At 42.2% G+C, this 12,025-nt stretch overlaps 1 protein-coding gene across 2 annotated transcripts in view; it reads left to right on the plus strand.

Moving 5' to 3' along the window:
• The first annotated feature begins 534 nt into the window (after positions 1–534).
• The window catches only part of MYBL1 (MYB proto-oncogene like 1), a 38,298-nt gene continuing 26,807 nt past the window's right edge, over positions 535–12,025 (plus strand). For both annotated transcript variants that reach the window (XM_066578265.1, XM_066578266.1), the window contains exons 1-3: positions 535–734; positions 9,989–10,094; positions 10,352–10,423. In XM_066578265.1, the coding sequence (XP_066434362.1) occupies positions 715–734; positions 9,989–10,094; positions 10,352–10,423 (198 nt within the window). In that variant the 5' untranslated portion in view covers positions 535–714. The remainder of the gene's footprint in view (positions 735–9,988; positions 10,095–10,351; positions 10,424–12,025) is intronic.

Genomic DNA, 12,025 nt, shown 5'->3' on the forward strand with positions numbered 1-12,025 from the left:
GTGGAAACTCGCCCGTGTGATCGCCCCTACTACAGGACTGACACTTGCAGATGCGGAACCACCTATAGAACCAGATCAGTGACTGACAGCTGTGGATATCTAGCCCCGCCCATATCCATTTGACAGCCAGTCCCGCCCCCCAGTCACGTGTTCTGCATCCAGCCAAGTCCATTATTGCACGAGGGTCCCGCTCTCCCTGTATAACGGCAGTAGTAATGTGAGACGGTACACATGACACTGCGCCGCTCCGTGCAGCCGCTCTGGCGGAGACCGCGGAGACCGCGGCGCTCACAATTCTCCACGTCTCCTTCCCTCCCAGCGCGGAGACAAGCAACGCGGGAAAAGCCTTGGATTCAAGACATCAAGCCCCGCCCTGTTTTATGTCATTCCCCGCCCACTGTGTACTCATTGGTACCGCCCCTTTCTATACAACTTTCTATTGGCTGATTGTGTTCGGTTGGTTGGTATGCCACGCCCCCGTGTCAGCGGCGCTGGTGAGTGTGTGTGCCCGGGGCAGGCAGAGGGCTCGGGGCAGGGGGAGAACGAGACGCGGCCGTTGGCATCGTGCGTAATTTTGAATTGCTCGGGCACGGAGACCTGGAGGTGTAACTGCGGTGGACCGGAGCCCCGGACATGACGCCGGAGCCCTGCCTGCCACCTGTCGCCAAACCTTTCGGCATCACCTTGTTGTAGGTACATCGTACATCAGGCAGAATGGCAGCACGATCTCGCAGGTAAGAACTACCGGGCAGCAGGATGGCTGGCACTGCTCGTTACATGGGACTGCATGACACATGGACAGGACTGGCAGGAGAAATGTAGCCTGATGCCCTCTAGCTGCCAGAGAACTGCAAACCACAGAATACCCTGCCCCTCCCCTGTCCCCATGGAGAATGATGGGGCTTCTAGTTCATCTCTGACAGTGGCTGGACAATTAATAGTTTCTGATAGTGTGCTGGGACTTGTAGTTCATCTGAGGTGGCTGGGCTCCTATGCAGTGGTGCAATTATTAGCAGCTCTGAAATGTGGCTGCTACTGTCATCTGCACCCTGATTTATGGTTTCCCTACCCATCACCTGCCTACTAGGGTGCGTTCACATGGGCGATAATTTTTATTTTTTTTTAAATTTCCCTTGGGACAATGATCCGAGATAGAAAAATTGCAGCTTGTCCTATTTTTGGGTATTTCTGCTTTAACAATTGCCCATTATTTCTTTTGGGAGCCTGAAACCATCTCACTACACTGTAAATGCAGTTTTCGTGCAAGTGCAAAGTGCTTTTTTTTTTTTTAATAGCAAAAAGAAAAAAAAAAGGTATTTTGCACATGTGAAAACCACAAGTGCAGCAATGCAAGGTGCTTTTCTTGCACAACCCATCACAATTGCATGCAAAAAAAATCGCAGTTTTACGAGTGTGATACTAGTCTGAGTTTTTTTGCTCGCTATCTCATATAGCTCATGGCCTTATACATGCAGTAGAAACTATGTATCCACTACATCTATCATCCATCCACCTCACCGAGGAGCCCACAATAGCAACTGCGTGACGAAAATAAGACTTCTCAGGAGTGACAGGGCTGCCAACATGAGGTTTTCTTTTTTTTTTTTTTTTTGGACAACGTATCTAAAATCAGACAGCCAACATTTTTTATGGATACATCAGAAAACCATAATAAACAATAAAGATTGTAAGGGATACAAGTCTCGGTCAGATACTGGTGAACTTCCTATCAGCACTTACTGTGAGCTGTAAAAGGACAATAATTGCCCCGATAATAACCTGCTCAAGCCTCAAGAAAATCACGGACACAGCGATTATTTTTTACAGACACTAGAAAAAAAAGTACCCTGTTCTTACAAACTATCTGGGAATTCCCAGACCATTTGCAATTCTATATATATATATATATATATATATATATATATATATATATATATATATATATATATATATATATAATATAATATAAAAATTAGTGTGTGTTTCCTCAGTGAGCCAAGACCAGGAGTTGGTCCAAAATTCACTAGAAATGTAATGGGCGATATTGACGCACGAGTTCTGTCCGACTGCAGGAAGCACAGAACTTGTACGTGGAAAGAAATTATCATTTTTAATAGGCTCAATTTACATGTGCAATTTTTTTTGCTCGCACCAATACTGCAAGATATGCAAGTATACTCGGGTGTACTAATAGATCATAGACTGAACATGAGTCAACAATGTGATGCCGCAGCCAAAAAGGCAAACACAATTCCGGGATGTATTAAGAGAAGCATAGAGTCTAGATCACGTGAGGTCATTATCCCCTCTACTCTTCCTTAGTCAGACCTCATCTGGAATACTCAGTCCTATATCACAGTAGCTCGCTTGAATACAGCCCTGGGCTGCATTTACACGGGTGACTGTGATGTAGGTCAGTGAAAACCTGATCTACATCGCTCTTGTTTAACCTGCAATTTTCTGGCATGTGCGATACGTTTCTGCATAAAAAATGCATGATTTGCATTGCTATAAACGTGGGGAAAATTCCCATCTACTTCTTACAGCATGGTAGAAAACGCTTCAAATCCACATGTGAGTGCGGCACGATTTTTTTCACACTGTCATAGGAAATAAAGGACGAATATTGAGCGAGAATCGTACAAAAATAGGACGTGCAGCGATGTTTCAGTCTTGGACTTGTGGTGTGAGAGAAGTCGCTCATGTATATTAACCCATTAAAAATCATGGATTTTTTTTCACATGCCAGTTCTGTCCATTTGACAATTGGACAGAGTTCGCATGAAAAACGTTCCTGCAAGTGCAGCCTTATATGATGATTGTTGCATATATCTATCTTGCCCATCAACATTACATCTAAACATCTGCCCATTAACCCCTGCAGTCAAATCTTCCTATCAGTCCCCAGTCTCTTCAGTGGTGCCTGTGTCATTGTGGCTCATTTATACATGGAGGCCAGTTTTACACCTCTGTAATACAGAGGGGTTACAGATAACATTGTAACTGTACTTCATCAGTATTAGATCAGGATTTGCTTCTGGTTTTGCTGTACTCACCCGATATAAAAAATATACAAAAGTAGCTTTTGCTACATTTTTATAACTGTTGTGAAAAATACAGCCATGTAAATAGATACATAGATTTACATTAGCTCCTTGCGCTCTTCTGAAAGCGTCCTGAGGCTGAGTATGATAAACATGCAGGTGATTGTGCTATGTATTGTCAAATCACTTAAAGTTGTGTGAAGTCATCAGTTTGTATGATCCGCAGACCTCACATTTACATGGAGGTACATATGGTTCCTCATTTTTATGCTTTACTGCTTGATTCAACAGCTGTAAAGAAATATTGGGTTTTAAACAAATTATCGTCTGATGTACAATAAAAATATATATATAGCATTGTTGGCTAGACTGGCAGTCGTGCCCTACACAATGAGGGTGTTGTGCCCTCAGAGGATCTGATACTGCAGTACTCTGTAAGAGGACAGTTTGTTTCTAGGTCTTCTAGCTTTTGTTCACTTGGAGCTCGTGAAGTTTTAGCTGTTTGCATTTATAATGAATCTAGAATTGTTTGCCCGTTTTGGGAAGGTATATTCGGTTTGGGTATAATGGTTGGCACTCTGGCATGAATATAAATGTTATTGGTAAAGTTCAGCTAATATGTAGAATTGTAAGGTGTTTGCATGCTTTTACATCGGTTTTCTCTGGACCGAAAAGTAGTGTTATAGGTGACGTAATTTATAACGGTCATGTGACCAACATTATATACAGCTTCAAGCATTTGTGTACATTTGATCGACTTTTTACATGTTGTACTACATTGGCAAGGACAATATAACCAGAATGTGATCTATAGAAATGGGATATAATGTTGCCTACTAGCTAGGCCTTAGCTGTAAATCCTGTATGTATAACTTTAAAGCGAACCTGTCGCCTGTCTAACCCACAATAAACTAATTTATTATGCTATTAGGGGAGGTGACATGGAGCTGGGTGATGTGTTTTTTTTAATACTTGCTCACTTCCTGGATCCCACGGTGCCCACCGCTGAAGTCTGAAAATCAGATTTTTGGCTGCATGCGCTGTCCCTTGACTTGTATAGGAGAGCGTACACACGGGACTCTGAAAAGAGTCAGTACTTTGGCAGTGGGCACCAATAGATCCAGGAAGTGGGTGAGTGTAAAAAGTACATGACCCGTCTCCCTGTCACTTCCATAGCAGCACCATAAATTAGTTTATGGTGGATTTGGCACATGACCGGTTCCCTTTTTTTTTCTTTGTATTACGTTTTTATTGTCTATGTATATTGGACCTTTCTGTAATGCTAGCTTGTACATTGTGTTCATTACAACGAAATCTAGACATATCGTTGGCGAAGTTCCATAGTGTTCTGACTCCCAATTTGCAGAATTTACATGGCGGCACCTTGAATATTTGAATGCTTGTACAGTCGAACGTATCTGCTTAATCTGGAAATTTAAAGTACATGCCTCTTCCTTAACAAAAAACTTGAATGCCATTTTACAATACATTAGGCTTAGATTGAGTTATTTCCAGTGTTAACATAGTTCCCGTGGCGTTAGAACACTGTGTGACTTGTTGGAGAACATAATGTGTTCTAACTCCTGCTCTTAGCATACTTACTATTTAAAATGATAAGTTCAATATGGTCATTCCCTTCAGTTCTGAAGGAGAACTAAATTTGAATACGAAAACGCTGCTTACATGCGAGTTATACATTCTATCACAAGTATTAGAAGTAATGTTAAAGGGGTTGTCCAGTTGTAAACTCTTGATGGCTTAGAATTATAGACTTTTCTTGCACTCTGTGAACCTTATCTTTAGGATAGGTCATTAATAAAAATCTGGAAAGGTTCCATGCCTGGGATTCCCACAAGTTAGTTGTTCACCAGACTGTTTTGTTCATGCACTGAGCTGATTTCGGCTCTATTCTCACTGCAGTGGCCAGGCTTGGTATTACAGGCAAAGATCCCATTTACCTTAATGGGAAGTTTGCACGTAGTACCAAGCCCAGCCACTGCAGTAAGAACAGAGCTGTCTGCTTCCTGCAGAAATTGTCTCGGTTTACAAGCCCACTTGCCCGGCAATCAACTGATTGGTGGGCCTCCCAGGTAGTACAGTCTCTGATCTACTATTGCTGATCTATTCTGAGGATAGGCCATCAGTAGTTTACAACTGGACAAGCCCTTTAACTGAACAGTAATGTTAACTGTAATCAGTGATCAAGAGCCTCCCAACATTACCTGTGCTCTCTTGAAAATGTTTGTATAGGTTTTTAATGTCTTTTACTTTTAGCTTATCGTCTCTGAGTTTGTTAGTGTTCAGTTTTGTAACTGGAAGAACGTTTTCTATCATTGCTCGCTGCAGCAGTCACAGGTCCTGGTCAGTTGGAAAACTTCTTTAACAACTTGTTGCAGTTTTACACCATGTTCAACTTCATTCTCTACCCTCAGCAGCGCCATTACGTTTCCACCTGTTGGCTCACAAAATACAAACCGGCCATTGGTTGGAGGAGTTGGAGCACTATGGCTCGGATGATACAGTATCATGGAGAGTTAGAACATAATGGGATGATCAGTATCCCTCCTCCCAAACATACGATCTGAGGTTTACACATCCTTCTAGTAAATGATGGAAGTTAGAACACAGATGTCTAATTAACAGGAAATCGGCCAAAAGTGGAGTCAGAACATACGGAATTAAGGCAGTGATAGATTGAGGAGTGGCTTTAAATCCTAATACATAGTTAAATGTATTTGACTCCAACTCACCTTGGACCTCAAATGGCATAGAGATCAATATTCTTATGGATGTCACTTTCAGTAATGCTTGTGTCGGGACACAAATCATATAATTGGATTAAGTTTCCCCATTCTAATCTAGATTATCAGTGGTAGAAAAGTTATTTCACTCAGTAACCACACTTTCAATAGCCCATCATAAAGTGCATCCTTTCCAAGCTTCTTTTCATACTAACAACCATTCCGCAGAAACCCCAGTGAAACATAACCCTGCTATTATGCATAATTCATGTGTGTGTCCAGGATGTTTGTACAACTCTGCGCCCAGCAAAATACACCCAAGCCATCTGATGTAAGCGCTGCAGTGAGGATGTTTACTGTGGAGATCAATGACAATTTTATGTTTGTATCTATGTACTGTATATTTGTCTGTATAGATAGATATGTGTATGGGATCACCAGCAGGCGTTGGGCCTCATAAAATACACGGATTGTCCAAAAAAAATCAAGCCCCTAGAAGAAGTTGTCGGAATCTAATGAAACTTTGTGCGATTGTAACATTGATATAAGTAAGTAATTACAATATCGAAGCAAAGCGAGAATTTATTGCGGAAAACTAATCCCTTGAAGGTAGGCTCTAGCACCCTGTTGTACCGCCTCTAGCTTGGATACAAGGTGTGGTATAGGCAGGCATGGAGGCTCTGGTACCTTGTTATACCACCTGTAGCTTGGATACAAGATGTGATACCGGTGGGCATGGAGGCTCTAGTACCCTGTTGTACCACCTCTAGTAGCTTGAATACAAGATGTGATACGGGCCGGCATGGAAGCTCTAGTACCCTGTTGTACTGCCTCTCGCTTGCAGACCCGATATGATACGGGCAGGCATGGAAGCTCTAGTACCCTGTTGTACTGCCTCTCGCTTGGAGACCAGATATGGTACCGGCAGGCATGGAAGCTCTAGTACATTGTTGGGCTGCCTCTAGCTTGGATACAACATGTGATACGGGCAGGCATGGAGGCATACAGGTTCTGTACAGTATTCTGTGGCATATTGGTCCTCAATTTCTGTATCTGAGCCTCTAGATCATGCAAACGTTTAGGCTGTTGAAGTTGATGTCCCAGATGGTCCCATATATGTTCTGTTGGAGATAAATCTGGCGAGCGGGCAGGCCACGGAAGTATGATAACGTTTTGGTCGCATTCCTGTGACCCCCTTACTGTATGTAGTTGAGCATTATCTGCTGGAAAATGCCTCTTGAAAGTCATACAGCCACATATTGTAAAGAGGAACACATGTGGCTGTATGTACATCCTGAACCTATCGCTGAGCTATCATTGTCCCTCGTACCACTACTAGGGGTGACCGATTTGTCATATGCGATGGCCCCCAAGACCGTCACACCAGCAGGGGGCAGTGTGCCACTCCACAGGAAAGGTGGGATTGAGGCGCTCCACCCCTGGTCTCCAGACACGAACATGGCCGTTGTCAGTGCCCAAACTAAATCTTGATTCGTCGCTGAAGACAACCCGTAGCAGTACAGTTTCATCGTTCACAACACCATTGTAAACGGAGGTGATGGTAGGTGGCTGTCAAAGTCCGAACATGTAATGGGCACCATGAGACCAAATGGCTTTCAGTCAAGTGGCTTGTAACCATAGTGCCACCTGTCTCTGAATGGTGGACTACGAAACGGTTGGAGCTCCTTGTTTTTGATCCTTTCTACTAGGGGTCTGTTGAGCACGTAATGAAACCCGTCTCCTTGTGTGCCCTCACACATCCACTGGTCCCACCACTCCTAACAGTTCGGTCAAAACGGCCCGGGTGGCGGGCAATTCATTGATACGACCATCCAGCTTCTCGCTTTCCAATAATGCGCCCCTCTCAGACTTTAACTAGATGAAATCTCTTCCCTGCGTCGTAGAGGCAACTAGTGGTCAGCAAGCTCTACACAAGCAGAAAAGAGGTCCATTACACCCAAGTAGAGCCTCTGAGACCCTTTTTTATAGGCCAAGGGGTTGGGCAATTCGTTGATACGACCATCCAGCTTCTCGCATTCCAATAAAGCGCCCCCCTCTAAAACTCTGTTAACTGGATGAAATGTCTTCTCTGCGTCGTAGAGACGTCTAGTGGTCAACAAGCTCCACACAAGCGGAAGAAGAGGTCACTACACACAAGGGAGCCTCCGAGAGCCTTTTTATAGGCCAAGGGTAGTACAACTCATAGACCCTCATGTGGCAAGACTGTTCATCTTATCGCCCACCTCTCTAAGCATTTGCATATTCTCTTTTTGCAGCAAAGTTTTGCAAGTGAGTTTTGCAGCAAAATAACAACTCCTTCTAGGTGTTGGATTTCTTTTTTTTTTTCGTGTGTCTGTCTGTCTGTCTGTCTATGTATATGTGTCTATATATGTATATACACTCACTAAACACATTTTATTTTTATATTTGTGAGTTCCCTTGTAACATATTTATTTTTAATGAAAGTCAAATGAAAGAAAGCTGCAGCTTCTGCGCTGCTCGTGGCATCCCTACAACACTGGCTGCCTAGCCTTCAGCTTCATAGCAAAGGAATGCACGCTGGAAAATGTGACTCTCTCTTTATTGGATAGACCCGTGTAGTTACAGAGGATCTTGTGTTGCATAATTGCAAAGGTATTAACTGTTGCCTTGCAAGCAGCTTGTTAGCGTCAGCTATAAATATACTCTGTATCATACAGTAGAAGTTGTGACAGACCATTCAGTATTCTTCTAAGAAGGGGTATACAGTCTATATAACTGTTATATTATACCGTGTGATATTGTGTTACAGAAAAATTATTGGTTGGATAGGTAAAATGCGAAGGGGTTGAATTATTGTAAATGGCGTTTATTAAAACGAGCAAGCTATGTGAAAGGTCAACTAATGCCATTATGCCAAGATTTAAAAAAATTACATTTGCTCTTGTAAGTGACACCCTAAAAGGCTACGGTTGCCATGGAGACTAACTGGGAAATGCGTCAAAAATTGCACCAGATCTTGGTGAAGCAGAACTGAGAAATTCATGCTCACAGGAATTTTGTGGGTGAATGATGCCCTGATATAGAAAGGACAATTTCTTGTTGCGTAGTGAGTTGAGTAGGAGCTGGACAGAGAAAGAAGACTCTGTTAACTATAATGGGAAGATGCACAGTGCTTGTGAGGAAGAGACCATGGTGGGGGATCAAGGAGCACTGAGAAGACACAGGTCTGAGCCCGGGAGGAGCAGGATCCCCAAGTCATCAGCGGAGAATGTTGCAGAAAGTACTGCCCTTGACTTCAGCCCATTCTGCAACATCGCCTGGTCCATAGTAGCAATCAAGAATGCACAACGGAACCGTAAGTGAGGCCAACCTAAAACGGACACTGGTTGTGTGCACTAGAAAGGGTTAGATTGTAGTTAGTCAGCAGGCCTGCTGCAGAAGATAGGATTGCTGTATACTCAGGACACTGCACTCTTGACAAGTTTCAGGTGCCTGAGCTCCATTACTGGACTAACTAATTCATTGGCAAGAGAAGAGTCAAATGTCCATTGGGGTCTAGAGTAAGCCTTAAAGGGACATTGCGAATGTATACTGTAAGCGGCCTTTCTAAAAGACTGTATTGGAGTTAACCTCCACAGGATGTATCCTATCTGTATTTCTGTGAGTCAGTACCGATATTAGACAAGCGTTATTGGTATTGTTCACAAGGTATTACCATTACTTCGGATTGCTCATGAGGTATTCTTCCTATTTTTTATTCAGCAATGAATAGTGCATAGATAATTGGAGGTATAAGTTCAAATGCATAATAATTCTTCCATTGTTCACTTTTATTCTTGTGTTAATTAATATTGTATGCTTTGGTTACTCCATCTGATGCAGGATTTAGCAGATGGTTTCTCAATCTGCTGAATCCTGCATCACTATACCTCCACTCACAAAAATCTGCACCCTCTATTGATAAAGATGAATTTAAAGGGCACTATAGCCATAATCAGATCAACCCCTCCTCCTGTTGTATCTTCACAACCAGATTTGTTTAATCACCCCTTTACTTGGATTAAAGAAGGGCATTGTGACCATATCTCCCCTATTTTGTTACTGTGCATTGTGGTGCCTGCTTGTACGGTCCACATAACATGTGCCCTGACTGCCTATATGTCACCTACGCTCTTCCATAAGCTATCATTGCACTGAATGTTTCCTCTTCTCTGTTCAAAGTGAGGACGAAGATGACGATCTTCAATATGTTGACCATGATTATGAGGTTCCAGTGCAGAAATCTGTGAAGAAAGTCTGGAACAGAGTCAAATGGTCAAAAGAAGAGGTATTTGCATATTCTCTATGTCTTTGGGTGCTTTCACAGGGAGAGATCACACTCTTTTAAACCTGCAGTTTTGGCCTGCGGTTGTGATTTATTTTTTTTTTTTTTTTTTTTTTTTTTTTTTTTTGTATTTATTTATTAATTTATTTATTTTTTCTTTCTTACTCGCATGATGACACACCCTGTTGCATCTCTTCTGTAGTGTTCAGGTTTCAATGAATGCGTGTGTTTTTTTTTTTTTTCTTTTTGGTTTTTCACAGGATGAAAAGTTGAAGAAACTAGTTGAACAGAATGGGTCAAATGACTGGGCTCTAGTTGCTTGTCATTTTCTGGTAAGTTTTCTGTAAGTCATCAGTGATAATTGAGTCAGCATAGCACTGTTGTGGTGAACTTTTTAAGGGGTTGTACCAGGATCACAAATTATCCCTGAGATAGGGGATTACTTGCTGATCAGTGGTGCTCTGACCACTGAGACCCCCACTGATCTAGGGAATGGAGGACCTATGTCCCCGTGCTGTCGCTTCAAACCCCCTCTCCCCACACACACCCTGTAGTGAGGTTAGAACGAATGGACTGCTGGCCGAACTTTTACAGCTGCTGCTCCATTCATTTCAGTTGGCCTGATGGAAATATGGGAGTGCTTGCCGCTCTATTTTCAGCAGTCCTATTGAAAGTCCATAGAGCAGCCAGTGGTCCATCCGTGTCCACCTCAGAGCAGAAGGTGCGAGGCACAGGACCCCTGTTCTCCGGATTGGTGGGGGTCTCAGCAGTGACACCCCCACTAATCAGCAAATTATCCCCTAACCTATGGATTGGGTGTAACATGTAATCTTGGTATAACCCCTATAACATATATTGACTTGTTTATAATAACTGCTAGTACAATATGATCTACTTTTTACTCTACTATTAGTACTGATGTGAGTAATGACAATTTCTGTACAGCGCTGAGAAATACGTTGGAGCTATATAAATAAAATAATAAACTTGTACCTTATATCTGGAGATTGCAATTATTCAGCATCCATAAAAAAGGCAAATTCAAGCAAGTGGAAAAATGTTTGTATTCTGAACATTATAAGAGAGAATGCCAACTTTGGCCAGTGCTAGACTTTTTGCCATTATATAGACAATGTATTTTTGGTGTTTCTAAGTAGAATAAGCTAAAGGTATTCAGAGACTCGGTGTCTCCAGCGTCAATGGAAAAGGAATGTATATCTGTCAGTGTAAGTATATCTTCTAGCACTTCAGAAAATCCACTTGTCCAATATCGCTATGCTTAAATATATCCCATTGTATGCTGATATATATCCCTTGTTTGGCTGAAGAATTAGGCAATGTGTGGTTAGCTTATATTGTGTCACAGGTTTGCATGGTCTATTATATAAATTAATGACAAACATGGATTACGCTGTACTAACAGGCATGTGACCCAAAGTATGAGCTCAAAACAGAGACTTTAACTTGTAAATCAGGAGGGATTGGGAACAAGGATAATTGCTGTTTACTTAAAATGTTTTATATACAGGGTGAAGTCTGGACATGCCCATTTAACTGTTGTAATAATGAGAAAACTGACTTCCAATCTGTGAAAGTATTGGGAGGGAGGATGCATTTTTTTTTGGTGGCAGCCATTTTGAACCCTGCCATATTGAATTCAGCTCAGGTTTTTCAAATGGGGAGAGGGTCATGTGCTATATCAATCTTGGCTAAAATGTACTCAGAAACACACTAGAAGTGTCAGTTTTGCCCTTTCTTTACTTGTTTAGGAGTTAAGTGAGGCAAAATTGGTAAATTGTGTAGGATATCCAGGGCCTTGTTCCATTGACGGATCACTTAATGGTGAGAAGTACCACCAGATGTTACAGGATACCATATATCTGTAATTGATGAGAACAGTGAGTTTCCATGTTACTTTCAACAGGATGGCTTAC

The sequence above is a fragment of the Eleutherodactylus coqui genome, chromosome 9 (genome assembly GCF_035609145.1).
Source record: "Eleutherodactylus coqui strain aEleCoq1 chromosome 9, aEleCoq1.hap1, whole genome shotgun sequence".
Classification (NCBI taxonomy): Eukaryota; Metazoa; Chordata; class Amphibia; order Anura; family Eleutherodactylidae; genus Eleutherodactylus; species Eleutherodactylus coqui.